General features: G+C 46.8%; 1 protein-coding gene across 2 annotated transcripts in view; it reads right to left on the minus strand.

The window, feature by feature from the left end:
- Positions 1–512: 512 nt before the first annotated feature.
- nbeab (neurobeachin b) overlaps positions 513–21828 on the minus strand; it is a 176549-nt gene continuing 155233 nt past the window's right edge. The window contains exons 45-56 of one of the 2 annotated variants that reach the window (XM_053423381.1): positions 21030–21149; positions 17737–17889; positions 15175–15342; positions 10532–10621; positions 9366–9543; positions 8294–8365; positions 7977–8132; positions 7195–7365; positions 4311–4412; positions 4019–4215; positions 3439–3590; positions 513–1965 (exon numbers count right to left, since the gene is read on the minus strand). In XM_053423381.1, coding sequence (XP_053279356.1) covers positions 1875–1965; positions 3439–3590; positions 4019–4215; positions 4311–4412; positions 7195–7365; positions 7977–8132; positions 8294–8365; positions 9366–9543; positions 10532–10621; positions 15175–15342; positions 17737–17889; positions 21030–21149 — 1650 coding nt within the window. In that variant the 3' untranslated portion in view covers positions 513–1874. Of the gene's footprint in view, positions 1966–3438; positions 3591–4018; positions 4216–4310; positions 4413–7194; positions 7366–7976; positions 8133–8293; positions 8366–9365; positions 9559–10531; positions 10622–15174; positions 15343–17736; positions 17890–21029; positions 21150–21828 lie in introns of both variants that reach the window. The other variant, XM_053423380.1, reaches the window with a different exon arrangement.

The raw sequence follows: 21828 nt of genomic DNA on the forward strand, positions 1-21828 counted from the left end.
TGTCTGTTGTTTTTTCGTCATCTCCTAAATAAAAAAAAACAATATGTAATGTTTGTGGAAAAAATGGTTCTCGAAGGAAAACAGCTGAGAATGTCAGTGTTGACGTGGAAGAGGATGGAGAATGTGAATGCTGTATTATATTCATCCATATTCCATTAATGTCAGAATGTTATTAAACTCTAATGAAGAAAAAAACCTCTTATTTTCAATTCATAAAGGGAAAATTACAAAGTTCAGACAAAGACACACAAAAGAATGTGAGTCAGTGGAGCAGCCTGCAGTGACCAGGCCACCCAGCAGATGGCAGTATAATCAAACAATATGAGCAGGTCTTCGGTTCCACTTTGTATATCATTCATTTACTGACCTATAGTTATACATCCTTTTATTATGGAGATTAAATGAAAACATGCATCTTTAAGAGGACGTACACTCAACAAATAAAAACTCCCGAGACTTGTTTGTTTATTAATTTGTATTAAAAAAACAAAAGAAAAACGACAGCAGTTCAATTTAGTTCTTCATTTTGATTTATCACATAAGCAGAAACTATTTGGAAAAAAAACAAATCTTAAAATCTTAAATTAAAATAAAAACACACAAATTGTGAAACAGATAAATTCACAGTCATGAAGAGCAGAGTAAACCCGATGGCTTCAGCGGCTGTTAGCATGCACGACCTCAGCTCCGGGTCCAATAAGACAATAAGAATGCAAACTCAAAACCATTTGCATATTTTTGTTCACTGTAAATCGTCGGCTTGCGGCTAAACACAGAAACAATAATTTTTTTTCATTTCACCAAAAATAGCTCCCAGTCACTTTTTGGAACCTTCCTCTGCTCATCATCAGATCATCTCATCGTCAAACTGCTGAAAACCTTCATCAGACGTTATATTGCTTAACAATACATGGTGTCACAGCAGGATCAGGATTTCACAGACTTGAAATTAACGAGCTCATGTTTTGTGTAAAAACTGAAAAAGTGTTGAGATGCACAAGTTAGAATATTGATGTCCGCAGAGCAAACAATCGAAGATCTTAAAAATGAGACTTTCTCTTAAATAATGTTTGACAGCTTCAACACAATCCTGCTGTTTAACAAAATAGTCCTAAATTTAAAATAAATATGGGAATATCACAATTGATCATTTCTGTTGACGTGGTAATCAAAAACAAAAACTCACAGACTCACACTGAATTAGACTTTTCTTCCATTTAGACGATCAAACGACAAAATAACAATGAACGTAGTTTTTTTTCACGTTTGCACATCGGACCACGTTCATGACAAAGAGCAGACGATGGCCTCACACACGCGTCACTAACGTCTGCAGTGCAACGACGCCATTTTGAACATTTACACATGGATCACGTGACTGAGAGGTTTAGAACATGAAGGCTACAGACTAACAGCATTTAGATCTTTACACTGTCCATATGTACACTTTATATTTATGTCGCTAGAAAAAGTGAGACATGTATCCGTCATACAAATGTTGTATAAATGTTTTTTGGACAGAAGATACATTTTTTAGTTTTTCACAGTTTGATACAGGAACTTTAAATTCGTACATCCAGGTCTGTTTCGAAGCTTGAACTGGATCCCAGTGTCTCCTCGTCCACCACAGCAGGTGAGTTCGGCTCCGTCCCACTGGTCCTCAGGTGAAAACCCACAGAGACGGTGCTGGGATGGTGAAGCAAACACACAAATGGCAACAAGTTGACGGGAGCCCAGTTTTTTTCTTTATCATCTTCACCGTGCAGATGTTGTCCGAACCACTGGAGCACCTCTGGACTCTGTGGTCCGCCCCCCCCTGGCTGTTTGCTGTTCCTCTCTGCACACTCGCCCCCCCCCCCCTGCTGCTTGTCTCCTCAGTAGCGGTTCTGATGCTCATAGTGCCACCGATTGAAATCGATGTTAAACGCCACGATACTGCCGGACGCCATCCCTGTGATCAAAGTCCTGCAGAGAAAAACAAAAAACATAAAATCCCAGTTTCAGCAAATATTACAAACTTTGTGAAACAGGAAAAAAGTAGAAAACCACAGTTAAACCCCAGATTGTTTCCACGCACGTGAACGTTTTGTTAAAAATGTCCATGTAACGAGCCGAGGCGCCGATCGGGGGCAGTGACAGTAAATCACTGGGTTTCCGTGACAACTGCAGTGGACCATTGAGTCCCAGTGTCTTCCTGCGACCCCTCTGCCCTTGTGTCCACGGCCGGCTGGTATGTAGGAAAAGCAGCTGATTTCACAGGGTCGTCTTAAACTGCTACAGCCCGAGGGCTTAACTGCTGCAGCACAATGAACAGAGCTGCAGCAGAAGGCCCCTCTGGACCCGAGCAGGGCTCCCTGGTGTTACACCTAATGTCAACACATCGAGGAGAAGAGCCAATAAATGATCCTAAAATATTAACTTTAAGGGGTTTGTTAAGTGATTTAGAAAGAAATCTTAAAAAATACCCTGTGATTTCATATTTCAGGTTCTGTTTTTACTCTTATTTAAAAAAACGGAGCCTTTGTTTTGGGGTGTGAGGAGCGTTTGGCCGGTGGCAGTGACGTTCAGCCTCGATGTTCAGACCCGATAACCTCTCAGGGCTGCCAGGGTCACATGATGACATCACGCTCAGAGCCCCAGAGCAAACTCTGCCCCCCCGCCACCGCCGGGCGACCTATCGTGACTCCGGACGTGTTTTTCAGAACGCAAACATCGAGGTGGGAAAATGAACAGATGCTGCCGATCTGCCGACAGCATTGTGTCCATGTGCACGAGTCTATTTCTCCAACATAGGTTCATTTTCAGTAGATACTCTGTAGGGTCTATTCAAAGGAAAATGGACGGTGGATATTACACTAACTGAAACACACACTGACAACCACAAAACACAGGCAGCGTGAGGCTTTTTACCTCAACCCACACACACCCACCCACACACACACACACACACACACACACACACACACACACACACACACACACACACACACACACACACACACACACACACACACACACACACACACACACACACACACACACACACACACACACACAGAGACTACTAAAGACAAGTGGGAACATTAAGACGTGCACACAAACATGCGTGTTCCCATGTGAGCCCACGCAGTCAACACACGTCTGCAAACACAGAAGCTCGATTCTGTGGAGACAAACTCTCTGTCTCAATCTTATCAGACTAAAATAAACACAAACCATTTAGATCAACACATTTTCCTGCAGATCTTGTGTCTTTGTTTGCTTCTCTTCATCTAAACCTCATTATCCAATAAAGGATGGGATGTGTAAAACCTGGATCCGCCTCGTTTAAACAGTAGATGTAACCGTGTATGATGAGCAGGAGACATGATGATGATCTGTTCACATTCTCAGTGACCACACACACACGTTAATGACCACGCGCCCTCCTGCTCTGACCTTTGATCGTGTGATAGGTCCATGGCCCGGACGCCGGCGTCACAGCCCGGGTACACGTAGAGCTGTTTGAAGTCACACGCCTGCCACACCTCCACCACGCCGCTGTCCCCCCCGGTCACCAGGTTGTGGCCGTCGCTGCTCAGGAGGATCGCCTGAAAGGAGAAAGTCCCAGAGAAAACAGTGAGCTGCAGTTACACCTCAGTACAGATTCAAGATGAATGACTGTATGATTTGTTATTAATGAGGTACGTTGATCCAGGTGATGGAAAGTCATTTTTGGGTTTATTTTTCTATTCATGCACATGAAATCATCCAACCAAGCTCTATATGTTCACTGTAAAGTGTTGGAAGAGTCAGTGTCTGAATAAACAGGCAGTTTTCCTCTGTGTCATTTAGCAGGATTACACAAAAACCACTGAACCGACCTCCAGGAAAGTCGGACATGAGCCAAGGGAGAACCCATTAGGTTCTAGAGCAGATCTGGACAAAGGGGCGGATCCAGGTCACAAGCCTGGGTGGAGGTGTGAACTCCCAGATCCACACGTTACAGTTTTTTACCGGTGTCACAATGTGAGCTCACCCTGGTGGAGTCGTTGACCTCCATCTGTGCCAGCAGTTTTCCATTAATGCTGAAGTTGCAGAAGCGGCCCCTCTCGTAGTAGATGATGCAGTGGCCCTCGCTGGACACCGAGATGAGCCGGGCCCGCTGGTAGTGGTCCGGCCCCTCCAGGGCCCGCAGCAGGTCCCCGGTGATGGTGTGGACCAGACACGGACCCTCTGCCAAACCCAAACACATTCAAACAGAGAGTGAGTAGAAGTTAAAATGTGGGATTGTTGGGTGTGTAGCTGCTCTCAGACACACACACACTGACCTTTGGCTCCACTGATGACCAGGCCCAGCTCTGCACAGACAGACACACACACAACTTCCTGGTCATGACCCGTCAGGACCGCGCGTGGAGCTGGGTAGTCGGCTGAAAGACGACAGATACAAAACATCATTAAATAAAAGACTTGGTTTAATATGTGTTCTGCACCTGAAAGCTTTTTTTACACCATTTTAAAAGCCGCATTTCATTTGTCTAAACCAACAAACCTTCATTAGGCAATAAAAATCATATGGACACAAGCAGGGTGATGGTGACACACATCTGCCAGCAGGGAGGTCCCTCTGGATTGTCATGTAAATGCGGGGATGCCCAGTCCCGGCAGCCTGAGCCACTTGACTTCATCGCGTGCGTCACATGATTGATGACGGCCCGGGGGGGGGTTAGTGAGGGGCGGGACGCGACACCTGGAGCCGACCTCCAGTACTGCCAGAACCAGCGTGTCAAGTAGGAAAGCTGGGGGGGGGGTTGTGAAATGCTGTTGGTGGTATGGTCACAACGTGTAACACTTCGTCCTTTTCCCCAAACACCACAGGGAGAGTTACTTCTCTTTTCATCAATCAATCAATCAGCAGCATTTTAAAGGGGAGAGTCGAACCCAATAAATTAATTTGCTCTGTTTTCAACCACAAACACAGATACAGATATGAATATAATGATGAAATAGTGAAAATAATGGTTTTATATGTGTAAAAATCACTGTTAATTATGTGGGTCGTTAGCATCTTTATCATCTTTCAGCCCAATAGTAACCGCAAACTCAAATTAAAGCACTTAATGGAAACTGAAGCAGTGGATGAACAAGATGTGCCCGTTGGTTTCCACAAGTTTCCCCAAGTTCACCCAATTTAGTGAAAGTTTCTCTCTCCTCCTCCAGGACTGTAATGTCCTAATGGATGATGTGGACATGTGTCCGACTTGTCTCCTCCTCTATTGTTCCCTCTCGCCCCCATCATCTCCTCCTCCGGCTCGGCGCCTCGCCCTCTGCAGCTGCAGCAGGTCCAGTCAGCGAGCCGGGCTGTGATCGATGCCGCCCGGCCCCTCAGAGACCAGGACCTGAGCAGTGCTGTCAGTCCCACAGCCCGCTGCTGAGGGGGGGGGGGGCTGAATAGGACAAGTGTCAGAAAAAGCCTCCTGGGAGAAAAAGGGACCTCGTGCAGCTCACCTACCCGACAAAGGATTCAATCACCCCTGCACCGCGTACCCCCCCCCCCCCCACCCGCTCTGCTCCCTGGGGACGAGCAGGATTCAGCCACCACAATTACCCGCTGCAAATATCCCCTGGCACCGGTGTGATGGGCCGAGTGTGAGAGGCAGGGGCCATGATTGAGCTGGAAGTTATTTTAATTATTATACATTTGAGACACGTGCAGCCTTGTGGGGCACGGGTGAAATCAATTTCTTGGGCAAAGGCGGCTGCTGCATATTCACACAACCTTCATCCGGCCTTATGGAAAATATAACAGGCATGAAATCACCAGGAGGAGACTCTTGGAGAAAATTGTTCAATTAATAAGGCCGTAAGTGAGAGAATAAAGACTTTGTGACATTAACGTGAAGATATAAAAAATGGTGGGAGCAGTTGATCCCTGAGGGTCCGTGCAAATGGCTGCCGTCTATATTTGAACATGACTGATATGAAGGAGATTTGAATAAAGCTGTGTCAAGCAGACACAATGTTTTCTTTCTGAGTCATTCTCCTGTTCCTTCACAGCTACACCCCCACGTCCTTGGTGCTGTCACCACCATGTCCCATTGGATTCTGCCATCGTGACACATCGATGAGATATTGATAAGAGACAATTTGATCCGGTGCAATCACGTCCTATCTTTTGTTTTTAAAGATGAGGTGGTGTACCTCCACTCCCTTATTGTCCACTGAAGATGCATGGTAAGCCGCGGCAGCGTGAATACCAGGGGAATTCTTTTTCCTGCTGCAGAAAACACAAGTGCGATTGCCCCTCGCTAATTGGAGGCAACCATGCTGAAATTCTTAATTAACTGTCGGAGCCTCAGTGAAGTTAATTAGAGAACACTCGCCACTAATCTGCAGCGCCTAAAATCTGTGACAATTGGAAACGCGAGATCTTCTCTCGCACACACTGGCTTTGTATCGTCAGCCAGAAATAATAAAAAAAAAAAAAAACACTCTCATCTTCCTCATCTTTAGTTTTTTTCCGCTTCACTCCATATATGGGCCTCCTTGCTTCACATGTTCCTGACCCGGACGGATTATTGTGAACACAGACAATCAGTGAGAATCAGTGACTTAAGTGAGAGGAGCAGCACAGATCTCACACGGGGGTCAAGCTTTTTAAAAAAGGCAAGACATCAAGAGGCCTCTTCTTCAATGTTGGATCTGCACCTAATTACACACACTCATTAATATCAGTCCCTTACAAATGCTGGACTTTGTTTCCATCAAGATCCATTAATTATTCCCTGAGAAATCAAGAAATTGGTTGACAAACTTTAAAGAGAGAGAAAGAATGTTGTCATGGGTCCACCCCCTGATTTGGATCTGCACCACAATTTTATGTAATCTTTCTTGGGTGAAGCCGCACCCATCCACAAAGTTCCATGGAAATTGGTTAAGCAGTTTTTTGCATAATTCTGCTCACAAACAAACAACCAGAAATCAGATAAATTACCTCCCTGGTGGAAGTAATAATATAAAACAGATAAGTTATCATCTGATTTCTTGGGTAGTATTTCATTTTCTAGGCTTAAGCAAAGATTTCCAATACTTTAAAAAACTTTAATTTACTTGACGTTAACGTTACTTTGTTTACAGGTTAGTACACGTGCTACTGTACACATTATGTGTGTGTGTGTGTTTGTGTGTGTGTGTTTGTGTGTGCTGACTTACTGTTACTGGGGTTATCACCGATAATATGGTGCCGGCCGCTCCAGTACCACAGCAGCAGGGTCGCGTCCCTGGACCCGGAGACGATGTAGCAGTCTCCTCCGATGTAAGACTCTGACCTGGCCAGACACGTCACCACATCCCAGTGACCAAAGACTATCTGGGTCAACATCCCTAAAGAGGATAAGGGTACATACACCATTTTAGTTTGTGTATAAAATGTTGGTAATAAGCCGAAATACAAAAAACAACTGTAGGTAGTGATTTCAGAACCTGCTGACTGCAGTAGAGGGAATAATATATAATTTGGTGAATACATATTTTCATTTGAAACCAATGGTTCCCAGTCATATTGGCTTCTCAAAATGTCTACTTATGAGCTTCTGGTCTCAGTGTTGAGTGAGTTCAACCCACTAGAGGGATTTTTCTGACTCAATTTGTTTCATTTCAAGGATTATTAAAAAAAGGCCAAAAGAGGTCAAGTGAAGTTTAATGAGAGAAAAACAAACACTCAAGGAATATTTAAATAAAGAAGCTTATCCTTGTGCCCCCCCTCATTATTTAAGTTTCCTGAGGGTCAGTCCCCAAGTCTGGAATCATTAAAAAAAGTATATATATAGATATTGTCACTCAGCAGTAACTTCTGCTGTACTGTAGTATAGTCATCCTTTTTTCGTACAAGGCTTGTCAGCAGTGACAATACAGTATTATCTCCACCATGGCACTCAGCCCTGCACACATCAGCGCACTCCTCTATAGGAAACAGAGTTTACACTGTAACCTACCTGTCTCCGAGGAGTACACACGAAAGCTCTTGTCCCAGAAGCCACACACCAGGATGTAACGGTTGTCAGCTGTCACCACAAAACAGTGTGTGGTGATTTGGATGCTCTGGTCCACCAGGTCTGTGATCTGACGCTTGTTGCTTCCAGTACTGTTGGCTGTGTGTGTTTGTGTGTGTGTGGGGGGGGGGGGCGAACAGAACACGTGTCAATACCGGAGCAAAGTTATTTATTAAGCTACGAGGAGAAAAGGGTCTAGTCTATTTTATTTTGTTAGTTCGATGTTGCATTTTCAATCCAAACGGATGAAGCTTACTCACCGACCAGAGAATCCATCTCTATCGGTAAGTGATGGGCCTGCTCCAGAGAGTAGCCCGGGGCTCCTCGGAGACCTGGAGTCAAACAGAGATGCATCAGGAAATTCCTCATTGGTGCTGTTTCTAACCTCAGCAATCACACAAACACACAAACACACACACACACAACCAAGTATTTACCCTCAAACCACCAGTGTGGACAAGCTAAAATGTCCTCACAACATAAAAATGTCCACTCAATGATGTTATTAAACAAAAATTGGGCCTCATGACTATAAAAGGACAAGTACATACACACCGAAACACACACACACACACACACACACCGAAACACACACCCACACCCACACACACACACACACACTTCAATTCTGAACCTGTTCCCTTTCTCAGAGCCTACTTCATTCATAAACTCTAACAGGAGATGGAAATCTTGGAGGTCCATCAGAAAGATTTCCATCTGTCTTACAGGTTATTTTTTCTTCTTCTCCAAATTGTCAAACTGAATGGAGACATTTTATTCATGAGAGCGAGTTTCCGGAGCCAGTTTCGAAATAGCAACATGCCTGAAAACGCGGAGGCCTTATTATCTTCATTATTTTGAAAAGCCAAACCACATTTCCCTTCCTCTGCGACAGGATGGCAAGGGTTGTGCAGCTGTGGTCATTAGAGCGGGAGCAGCCGGAGCAGCCACACGGTGCAGACGCTTTGGTCCTGAGCTCGGTGTGTTCCTCTAGTGACAGATGGAGACGTGTGAGGAGAATGTGGTGCAGTTGCGGCCTAATTTCCTTGTAACCATTGCTTTGGCCCTCTGACCCTGAGGTGAGGCTGGCTCTCCGGGGGGGGGGGGGGGGCTCTGTGGGTAATGTTGTTCACACATGTCTGAGAAGGAACATGTGGAAACACTCGTGGTCGGCTCACCTGAGAGGTGCTAGCCTCTCGCGTAGCTGCCCGGCTACAGCTCTATTAGGAGCAGTGAGCAGGTCTGTGTGCTTGGCCACTGCTGTGGGAGTTCTCAGGCACATATGTGTTTGTTTGAACACATCACCTGCCACGTTAACAGAGCTCCACTCACCGACGGTGTTGTGCCATCGGTTGACAGCGAATAGGCGGCTGCAGGTGACGGTGACCACAGCGGGGACGATCAGGTGGGGCAGGGTGTTGGCGGCCACGTGGGTCACCGGGGAGTTGGACGGGAACTTCAGCACCATGATGACATCCTGCTGCATCTGGTCCTTGAACATGAGAGGACTCTGTGGAAGGAAACACTGTTGAGTAGATGAGAGAGAGAAGGGAAGCGTGGGGACGGATGGAGGGACGTGCGATGGTGGGTAGAGGAGAGAGGAGGAGGAAGAGGAGCAGGGCGGTAAGGGATGGAGAAGATGAAAAGATGGGGGAGAAAAATAATGGAAAGAGCTAATTAGTGAGGAGGGTGGAGGAAAAATAACTGGGATCAGACACAGAGGAGGGCTTCATGCACTGCAGCCTCAGGACTGTACAGTCAGACAAGGGGTTGGTCAAACAGGGTTGAGACATGAATGACTGGGATGGGGTAGGTTGTTCATATGAGACGGAGCATACATCAAACACATGTACCAGGAAGTAACTTTTATTTTTTGGACTGCTTTCCATTCTGTAAGTTTCATCTCAAGCTTGAGCTACATGTGTGAAAGCAGTGGAGGAGACAGTGACTCTGACAACACTGGGAGAGAACCAGCTTCAACTCTCATCCTTAATACTGGAGGCTTTTGACAGAAGTGGATGAAAACATTCACATCTGTTGCAAAGAAGTAGAGAAAATTGAACTAAAAGGTCTCGGAGGGATCTGCCTTGCAAACTTTCTTGTAGGGAGAGAGACACAGAGAGAAGCATGTGGGGATAATGAGGGCTGGGCTGGTTATTACATGGATTAGAGAGGGAAGCTACCAGCAGGCCAGTAGGGAGCACTCTTCCCTTTACACCACACCGCTAGCAGGCAGCAGCAGCAGCTCTCAAGCGGTGCAGACAACTGGCTCTGAAAATCCTGTTGTTATTTTTGCCTGTCTGACCTAAATGAGGCGAGACTTCTGAAATATTTATTTTCTCTTATCAAAGGAGCAGTTTGAAGGAAATAGAGGTAAAGAAGAAATAAAGAATCTCCGTCTCGAGCCGATTCCTGCAAACTGCACGGCACCCTGCTCCGCACACATCTCTACCAGAGGTGCAGGGGATTTTTTTTCCCAGTATGCCCATTGCTCTCACCAGGTGCATGGCGGAGCTGCGTGGAGGATGTGGCTCAATAAGCAACTGAGATGGCGTCTGTCCAAAGCTCTGGATCTGTGCCTCTGTGGCCTGCGGGAGAGAGAGAAGAGAGAGGGGAGCAGGAGAGAGAGAGAGAGAGAGAGAGAGAGAGAGAGAGGGAGAGAGAGTGAGAGAGCGGCTGTCACAATCAATATGCATCAAAGTGATGGGTCAATGCGTTACTTGACAATGCAAGCAAATCCTAACTCAGCCGTGCCACCGAAGGGGGGGGGGGGGGGGAGGCAAAGGGAAAAGGGTGCACTCCAAATCCGCCGTGGCTCTCCCCCTTCCCCCCTTCCCCCCCCTCAGCCTGCAGAGTCATCCAAGTGTTAGTATGGAAGAGACAAGCCTTTTCCTATTAACATGCTTCAGTTAACCATTCCCATTTCCAGACGCAGGGGCCCCCACTGCACAAACGTTAACCTGGAGTGACATCCAGCAAGGACTGCAGCAGGCCGCCCGCTTTCAGATGTTATTGTGCTAGAAACAAAAGCAAAAAGCATGTGTATGCACACACACACACACACACACAAACATGAGATGCACAGAAACACACACAAAAACCTGAGATGCACAGAAACACACAAACAGACATTGTGGGTGTGGGGACCTGGATGCAGGTTGATTTATGGATTATAAACTATGAGTGTGGATGAATGAGACAAAAATAATCAAAACTGTACAAATCACACCTTGAGAACAACACAACACAACCCCAGAGGAATTAGCTATTATTAGAAAATAACTTCCGTTTAAATAGACAAAAGATTTCCTTCTCTTCCAGTGAGAGATGAGGAAGAAGAAAAAAAAAGGAAACAAGCAGTACGAGCTGCTGAGCTTGACTGAAAGTGGGGCACTCCACGGTGGGAGTGATTGATGTGACTGGAGCCACTTCCACCATCAGAGGGGAGCTTGTAGACGTCCGTCACTGCCCCCGTGCACAATGGAACATACATCGCTCAGCCCTGCGCCCGCCCTTCCGACCGCCCGGGTGACTGGCCCTCATTTTCCTCCGCCTGTACACACCACTCACTATCAAACAGCGCCCATTGGGTAGCACATGCCACAGTGAGCGATGTGACACGGGACGCTGGGGAGGTGATGCCGGATCGGGACAGGCCACCTGCAAGCCAAACAGTTGCCCCCAGTACCCCCCCCCCCCCCCCCCCCTCTGGTCGCTTCCTGTCTCCCACACGGCACCAAAAAAGGCGCCGTCCCTGCATGTCGAGCGCTTGTCGTCCGGAGAAGTGAAAGTTTCATGCGAGTTGCCGAGCACATTTGGCAACCATTAAGTGTTGCTCGGTATTTCTTTACAACACAGTCCGTCAAGTAATAAGCGACTGACACTATGGCTATTTAAGGTTAGGTTCGGGGGTGAGGGTCAAAGTGTCGGTTCAAATAAAGAAATTCGATACGGACATCATAAAGGCTGAGAGGGCCATGTGGAAAACATCACCGGGTTCCTTGTAATGAATCTATTACCTCGGGAAACTGCGCTGCTGCATGTCCCGATTTGGTCTCAGACAGCGTCAGCGGCGCACAATTATTCCCATAAGTGTGAGGCGGAGGATTTGTCTGTGTGTGTGTGTTTGTGTTTGTAGGGGAGGGGTGTGAGGAGGGGAGGGGGTCCGACTCGTTGAAGGTCAACTCAAGAGCATGTTCCTCCCTTGAGATGATCAAAACACGTCAATATCTCTCAGGTGCCTCAACACTAATCCTCTCTGAGGTGTGTCAGGAACTTATCTGCATCTCAGTCTGCGATGGAGAGCACTTAACAGGCAGTTCATTAGTTTACGTCACTTCAGGCCCAGCTTTTTGGCTGATAAGTGACACTTATTGCCGAAGCCATCTGGATGATCCCTCCTCCCAGCGACGGCGGCCTTGCCTGGGTGAACACCAAGCATCCATCATAACACACGGTGTCCGCCCGTCTGTCCCTCCGACTTTGTTCTCATCCGATCTTAGCGAGAGCAAAAGGTTTTGGAGGTGAGTGGCTGCAGCTCTCTCTCTCTCTCTCCCTCTTCCTCTCTCTCTCTCTCTCTCCCTCTCTCTCCCTCTGCTGTTCAAACTGGTGACAGAGGCTCTGTGGAGAGTGGTCGCCCAGCAGCATCCTCCAGTGCACTCATGCAATGCAGCAACAAAACAGCTCTGTCAGACAGAATGCAGACACGGCCTTGCGCTGACCCGCTAAGCAGCGTGGGATCAGGCTGAGTCACGACACCTGAGCACAGGGTGGTGGTTCCTACAAATATGAAGCTGCTCCACCTTTCACCTCTCGATGGATTCCTCAGATCAACGCACAGCAAATTGCTTTCATCAGGCTTTTGACTCGTGTAGTCTGACTACAAAAACAATACAGGCACATTCAGGCACTGTACACGTATACACACCAAACAAACCATTTGTGTAATTGCTCCATTTTCTCACGTGAAACTGCCCCATTCCTTACATGTCACTGGGAACGTTAAGTTTTAAGCTTATCTTGATTAATTTTGGTGCTTAAGTTCAAACGAAGAATTGGCCCGAGGGTGTTTCCTGACTGACAGCCTAGCAGTCGACATGTGCACATACTACTTCAATGGCAGGAGAAATGTCCTAAACAATGTGTCCACGGCAAAGGGACGGTCTCTAATGGAATCCTTTATGATTTGGGACACGTGAGAAGGTAATTACGTATCCTTAGGGTCAAGCATTTAAACACTTCCCTTCATCCTGTCCCATCATCATGAGGATATCAAGGTGAAATCAATTTAAAGTGCGTCAACTGCTTTCAAAGCTCTTCATCGGAAAAAGCCACAGCACACCTCGCCATCTTTGTTCATTCAGAGGGGGGGGCGGAGGACAGTGGCAGCTGAGGAGGAAAAGAGTCCCGCTGATGAATAATTTGTCTGTTTACTTCTGAGTGGCACAGCAGGGCCTGAATGGAGGCTCTGCTGTCATGTTTTTCCATAAGAGAAGGCTGTCAGGAGAGGCGTCACAGCGAAGGGCCGCTGTTCCGGCAGTGTGCCCAGTAGAGCTGTCACCCTGCCCCTCATCCAGAGGCCCAGTGGCGTGTCAGACAGAGGAGTGTCATCATTTCCCTCTGACACGCGCACGGGAGATGATCTCTCACGACCTCTAATTTCTTGACATTTCAAAAACGCTTTAATTGTTGTGACTAATGCCTGATCGGCAGTTTCACCTGTCAGGCGCCCACGAATGAATCAATATCCCGGAGTCGATAGTCACATTTCGACAGAAGTTCATTGGGCCCTTTTCCAACGCTGCACCTCCAGTGACTCAGACAGGCAGCTCGCACGCCGGCCGCTATGAGCTCAGCCAAGGGATGGGAGTAATGGCACAATAAGTCCTGCAGCAAAATAGCTACCAAATCTTCACGCTGTTACTAGAGACAGTGCAGGAAAATAGTTGAACTTGAATCAGGTATGTTCCCATTAACGTTAGATAATACCCAAGGAGAAACACTGTACTTTATGAGATTAAATTCAAGGTTTTACTCTAGATTACGTGGGAGACAAAGCGTCCGCCTGGAACGAGAGACGTGATTGAGGACGTGAAGGCTCGTCTTAATTAGTGCTCGTCATATCCACATTACATCAGCTGCAATTAGCTGAGCCAACTTCTTCCTCCTGCACAAACACGTCCACGTGTCACAATGGTGGCTGCATCAACTGGGCACAATTAGGGAGTCTGAGTAGCAGGTTTCCTAACGTGCAACTAACTAACAGCGCTGTCATCTCTTTGGGGTAGCAGTCGGCAGGAAGACAGCTAAAAGCACCCCCCCCCCCCACCTCACACACACAAAATAAACAGGCAACATCTAAAATCCCTCTGAAAGTGATGAAAACCCAAACCCTGCACAATATGGTTTGGCAATTAGATCAGCCAAATCTTCTGCAGGTGATTTGCATAGTGGTCACTTGATAAATAAAGGCGCCCCTGGAAGTGACAGTATATAAATGACTTGTTTTGCAGACAGCAGATGGTGGATATCACAGGGAGAGACGAGCTCGCCACAATGCACGCCAGCTGCCGCGCTCTCCGGTCCCCTTTTCCCCCCCGAACGCAATTAAGCTATTCACAAGGAGTGCCGGGTCGCGCTGATAGATATTCAATTAATTTGTTAAGAACAAGAGGATTCACTCCCTCCATCTATTGACTGATCTGACCTGTGGCGATTGATCCGGGAGCGCCGTCAGATTCATTGATCTGATCCCAGTATATTACAGTCAGTACATATAAGGGAGGAGCGGAGAAACCCTGACGTGAGGGAGATCGACAAATAACGTGGACAGATGTTGAGAGATTATCTGAGAGAGGGGGGGGGGGAATTCATATCGCAGGTTATCAAGGAAACGATCGCTGATCTGAATGTAAACCTGATGAGTCAGCCGCTCTGCCAGTTTCTCTCACGGGTTACATTTGCATGACACAATAATTGATTGACAGATGCATGTTATGAATGCTCCTGGAGCTCCAGCGCATGCCAGGACAAATAGAGACAGGAAGTCGTGCCTATCGTGAGCGAGGGTGGGGCGGAGGGGGTAGCTACCATAGTGATGTGTGTGTGTGTGTGTGTGTTTATGTGTGTGTGTGTGTTGTACCTCTCTGAGCGAAGGGTCAGTGATGCTGTCCAGGTTGACGGAGCCCTCGTAGGTCAGGTAGTGGAAGACGTTGAGGGCACGCACCGCCTCCGGGCCTCGCTGCTTGTAGCCGAAAATAAGGTCAATCCACTGATGCAGCTGACATGACACAAACTCGCTTTCCAGGGCCTGTCAGAGGTGCACAGGGCAATTAGAGGTGAGAGGCATACCAGCAGCGCACGGGAACATGAGCCGGAAGACACAACACAAATTGTACTCGCACACAACAGTGACCACAATAATACTACTTTAGGGCACACAGACGGGCGACCAGGCATCAAACATCCCAATGCTAATTACACAGAGGCTATAAGATAAAAATTCACTGTGCATTCTGGGAAATAAAGACAAGTTCTTAATTAGTTTTAAAGACGGAACAAAAGCTACGTTCTGTAATGTTATCAGCTGAACTCAGGACATTTCTCCCATTTCACATTTTCTTTGTCTGTTGAAAAAGCCAAACAAGCTGTTTTAGCATGGAGACAAAGAAACAGGTTCAATACTAACAGGGATCCAATTTACTATAAAACCATCTGCAGGGGGCAACATTGATAAATGACCTGTGAGGGAGAAAGGAGAGACTAGATTTCTTCTGGGAGTGTTAGTGAGAGATATGTGATGAGGTTTAGGCCTGATGATTATTAAGAATATACCTATGAAAGCTGTGCAGGGGGGGGGGGGGTTTGATGTATTGCTCCACAATACAGTACAATGTAATTCCCTTGCATGCTAGTGGAAGGCTTTGCTGGAGGAATTTACACTCCTCCCCTCGCGTCAGGAATAACAGCCATTACCAACAAAGCCTGCTCGAGCACACAGAGGCAGAGTTTGCCACAGGGCATATCACCACAATTGAAAGTGGCACATGCAAAGATGGGAAGTGGGAGGACGAGGGAGAGAGGGAGAGAGGGAGGGAAGCAGAGAGAAAGAGGGAAGGAAAGAGAGGGAGGGAGAGGGAGGGAGAGGGAGGGAGAGAGAGGGGGAGGCAGGCGGAGAGAGGCACTGACAGAAATGAAATAATAGAGGAAGCAAGAGGATGGCCTAGCTAGGGAGCAGAACAAAGGAGAGACAGAAAACGGGGGCAGATGACTGTGATTTTCTGGGCATGTGAACACGCTGGTCCGTGAGCGTAGCAACGCAAAGCAACATCACACATGCATCCTTCAGCAGGGAGGGAAATATCCACTGAAATCCTCTTTTTCAGTTGTCCTCTTTCCTTGTTTTTGGAGATGCGGACATGCCCCCTAACAACTCCCAGCCTCTCCCCTCTCTCTCCCCTTCTCAACCCCCCACCCATACTCTGCCAGCGTGCACGCCCGGATGAAGCTCGGCCAGGCAGCGTGGGTACAGCACGGGGAAAGGTCACCTCCGTAAGACCAGCCCAGCTCTGTCACTCCGGCTGAAAAGGTCAAGTGTGTTTCCCACTGCCTCTTTTATACGAGGTCCAAAAACACGGTCGGTCCCTGACCTCAGGATACAGAGCAGGCATCGAACCCTTGTGTCTTCACAGCATCAGTACCCATGATGCTCTGCTGTTTAGGAGGAACCCACTCGTTCTCTAAATATATTTCAAATGTCCAGAACGACACATGGAAAATACTTTAGTGACGTAACTGTTGTCCTTCAGTGACATCACACGGTCAGAGGTACAGTGATGGTATTGAGCGGCTGCACTTTATGAGACGGATCATGAATAAGAAGAGGAGACATGGGAAGGTTAGAAGCAAGAGGAGAAGTAGAATGAGTCACTACTTTGTGAGGGGAAGTAGAAAAGTAAAATTCAATAAAAAGGTAGATCACACTGTATTTACTGTATCATCCCCTCTAGAGGATAGTCAGGTAAGTATATCCATCCCTCCATCTATTATCTATACCACTTGTTCTTTGAGTGTGGTGGGGGGAGCTGGAGTCGATCCCAGCTGACATCGGTTCACCCTGAACATCTCGCCAGTGTTAAGGCCAGGGTACAGAGACAAATTCACACCTATCGACAATTTAGAGTCTCCAAATTAACGTAGCCCCAATCTCCATGTGAGCTGAGCGAGGAAGTCGGAGCACCCGGAGAAAACATGCAAAACATGTGAACCTACCACAGATAAGCCCCGGTCAAGCAAACAGCTGAATTTCCCTGGTGTGTGGATCAATAAGGTTTTATCTTATCTTAACCTTCTTGCTGTGAGGCGATAGTGCTAACCACTGTCTCACCGTGCTTCTTTGCAGAGGAGCTCATGAAGAATATCTACTGAAGCAGCAATTTATCCTGATAAAATTATGAATGTTTGGATAGTTTAAGTTGGAGTTTTGCTGTTATTGAATTATTATCTGGATAAAATGTGTTATAAAGAGACAAGCAGCAGAAAATGATCAATAATTTGTTTTAAAGTCACGTAATAGATAATCAGGGCTTTCTTATATGATATTTTTATTTTTTGTAGAGGTTAAATCCTATATATAGGTTCCTGACAGGGAAAACAAAAAGGATCACATGATGAGATTGATGTTGGACCCATGTCTGACCCTCACCATCCTGTTTATCCTAACAAGGTCTTCAGGCGTCTTGGCCCAGGCTGGCAGGTCCACGTCACAGACCAGGCTCCTGTCCTCCCTCATTCCCAGGTGGTAGCCGTTGCTGTTGACAAACATCTCCGGGAGGTAGTAGAACTCAGGGATCAGCTCCTGCGGTTTCAGAGGAAGAGAGAGGCTTTAATATCACAGTTTTTACCCATAAATCGCCAAACAACTCGCCGGAGTGCGGTGAATGTCTCACGCGAGGACCGAGCCACAAAAAAACAGAGACATAACAGTTCTGGGGTCCCACTGAGATGAAGTGAGAATTCAAGGGGGAAGGTAACACAAACAAACCAAACCAGGCCATGAGGAGGAGGCGGCGAGAGGTGCTAGTCACGTTATTCCAGGCGGAGGTGTTAGGTGTGTTATATGAAAGTGGGGCCGAGTTGGGCTTTTTCTCTCTCGCTGGGCTCCGGGCTCTCGTGATGGGGTCAGGACCTCACAGTGCAGGGGAAGTGGGTTCGGTGAGGGAGCCTCACCACATGAAAACCCTGGTGTGATTTCATACACTGACGAGGAGAGGAAATATTTACACTATTTCTACAAGATTTGAGTCTGATTTTTAACCCTTTAGTCACACAGCTTATATACTGGAGGCCATTTTACAAAGCATATCAGAGTCTAGTATAAGTCTTCTCCTCTTCCAGGCAACTGTTTCTAAAACTACTTTAAGACAGTAATAAAATGTTTCTGCATTTGTTTTCCATTTGTTTAATGCTGTACCATCTAAAAACAAAAAAGATTTCACTTTAATAGGGCACGGAAATTAAATGCCATCCTCCTAAAGTCAATCAATCCCTGAATTATAGCATACTACGAATAAGTAATGTGCTATTTTATTAAGAAAAGGTATTTGCCACAATATTTATGTATATTTCCTGTGATTTCCAGGTCTCCGCTCTGATCCATTATCCTCCTGATCATTTAGCTCCGGAGGGACGAGTGAGAGGAGCCTCTGCACAATGAGGCATGTGCACACCAGGAATGTTGGACCTTCGCTCGTTAGAAAACATCCACACGAGACAAGTTGAACGTTGACGTCTGTCTGTTATAGGCCGAGATTATAAAGGAGGGAGCAGGACAGTTTATTAACCCTCTTGTTTATATGAACGTGGCGTTTGTCGGATTCAACGGTGGAATGGAGTTTTTTTCATATTGCCTATGGGATACATAACGTGCAGAGCTGTTAGGCCCCCCCGGTAAATCATGGCGGTTTGAAGAGTGCGAGTTAGCATGACATGCTTCAGGCCCGAGACACTGCTGCTCTGCTGTTGGTCACATTTCACCCTTCGCACACGACAGGGAAGGGAGCGCAGCAGCCATTCCTCCCCGTTCCCCTGTCTCTCTCTCTCTCTCTCTCTCTCTCTCTCTCGCTCTCTCTCTCTCACACACACACGCACATAAAACCACACTTTCCCTCCTCTTTTTCGTTGGTAAACTTCCTGCCGTAACTCAACCGCCAAGCCGTTAAACCTGCCAGCCCCGTTTTCAAGCCACCCTCCCACGGCAGCCATTAATTCTGCAACAGCATCGTAATGGGCGAACAAGTCAATCACACGAGCCTCCGTCGCTTTACACTGTGTCACCTTAATGACATGTTCGTCAGAATCTGTCACCGGCGTGGTGCTGCTGGACTCCTTCAGACAGCACGGTGGCAGTTTGTGTGTGTGTGTGGGACAATATCTGTGTGTGTGCACGTGTGCCTGGTACATTTTAAAAATAACGCCTGCTTCTCTTTGCCCCATCAGGTGGCTGTGCCAGCTTAACATCACTGTGCCGGCACCACGGAGTGAATGAGAGGTATATGGATGCACATTAATAATGGGCCGGTCGAGGAGGTGAAGCCTGGCCGGCGCGGGGTTGTTTCCATTTGACTTGCTCTTTCAGGAGGTCATCCCCATTAGGGGTTAAGCCGCCCTCGTTCTTGTCGTCATTACTGCCGGAGAAGTCCAGGGTTAATGAAGGAGAGACCCTGGTGAAAACAAAGCTGCCTTTTAATCAGAGTCCCGATGGCGTGCACGGTGTACTGGGCCGTGGCTGACCTTCACCCCAGTCACTACATGGTGGCTGTGCTTGGGGATTGTCTTTATTTATAGGCACCTTACTTATTCTATTTTTCAAAGTGTTACATTTGGCTATAATATAAGAGGAGATATAAAAGAGATAATAACAAGACATACTCATGTAACGTATGTACTTATTGTAACACTACTGCTCCATAATTCACCAGTTTGAACAGTGAGTGAACCAGACAAGTGCTTGGATACTATTTCCCTGCTTCTAATACATTATGAAGTACAGCTAGTAATCCACCATTGTCCTCCACAGGGCAGCGCCTCTCCTAATAGATCGGTAGCCATCCTTTGTGTGTAAAAACAAATGCATGCAGACATACAAGTAGTCGAAACTAGGCTGTATTTGTTAACAGGGTGGCGTTTGACTATTCACTCTCTTTGCTGGCTTGCAGCTTTCTCCCTCTGCCTCACATGGATTGTTGCCCCCCCCAGATCCTGGCAAGTAAAAGCCCTGTCTCTACATAAAAGACTACATTTTAAATAGCTTTTGTCATTAATGCTTTATTAATTGCCTGGGGCAACACTACCCAGTGCGGGGTGTGTTGGAGATGTGTGACACTTTGAGGTCAGTGTGTATTCCTGCTGCGTGTTATGCAGTGGGCAAAATGGAGGCGAATCAGCAGGGTTCAGCGTTTTCGGTGACTGCGCCGTGGATCTGCAGAGGGGAGGCTTTGTCTTTCTCTCAGACGCTGCTGCCTTTGTTCAGACTCATGAGTGGTTCCATGCACAGATGCAAAAATCAGTCTCTGGAATAGTTTGTTTTTGGCTGTGAGATAAATCAAGTGTGCCTTTCTAAGTGCTCGGGGTATTTCCAGTGCACCGTGGCTCTGTGTGATTTGCTGTTTGCATGAGGCATTTATAATTAATGGTATATATTTTTCGCAGTCCTGTTGAGCTACATTGGATGAGGAGGGGAGCAAAGCAAGTGAGAGGCTTGGTGCGGTTATTCTCCCAATTATACCAGGGTGCATAGTCGCAATATTTCTGAGAGATAATGAGCAATATACACTTCATATTGATATTTCTGATCATTCATCATCCAACACACACAAGTCCAAAACACCAGCCTGAAGAAAGTCACTGGGAAAGAAACAATTATAATATAATATAACACATTTACTGGTCTTCAGATCTAGATTTGTGCTTCGTGGACGTCTTCCTTGTGAGCCTCACCTTCACGTCGGAGGTGTCCCTCTGACAGTTCCTCCAGGAGCGGGTGATGGATGAAAAGCTGCGGTCAGGGTGGTCGAACTTGTTGTTATTGACACTGAGGGAAAATGTGGTGAAGGGCTCCTGCAGAGAAACAGAATCACACGTCACAAATCGTCTCCAACCAAAATTTAAATTCCTAATTGTCGTGCTCTCCGCCCTTTTTGATTGAAATAATTATAATCAACATAATGAAAATCTCGGTGTTGTTCCGACCCGACAGGATTACACACTTCGCTCATGTGAAGAGTCGCTCATAAGGAATAATCATCGTTATTTTATTGGTATTCTTTTGTGCAGCGGACTCTCAGTGGAGATCAGTCACTCACTGTATCTAAGCCTGAGGGAGAATTAATTAGCGCTCTTCCTGAGTACAGTAAACCATAATGATAATTGGCTCCAATTTTTTTTGGTTTTCTCAAACCCGGGATGGCGACCGATGAATCACTCACCAGTGGAAGAAAGGGATTGTGCGAACAAACCCACAGAGGGCAATCTAACTGCTGTCAAGGGAGGTCCCTCAGTTCATCAGCCCCTTTCTACTAATGACGAGGGAGGAGGAGGAATACAGTAACTCCCCGGTAAAGTTCTCTCAAATTAATAAGCTGACGTCAAAATCAAATGAATACCAGCTCAAAGATGCCGTGGAGGTTATAAGGGCTTATTTTGCGGAGAATAGATTGGGAGTACGCGTGGCTCCCTCCGTCTCTTGCAGAGTAAATGAGGACAGTGCTCAGTAACCTTGATGGACACGTCTCCGGCG

The sequence above is a fragment of the Pleuronectes platessa genome, chromosome 5 (genome assembly GCF_947347685.1).
Source record: "Pleuronectes platessa chromosome 5, fPlePla1.1, whole genome shotgun sequence".
Classification (NCBI taxonomy): domain Eukaryota; kingdom Metazoa; phylum Chordata; class Actinopteri; order Pleuronectiformes; family Pleuronectidae; genus Pleuronectes; species Pleuronectes platessa.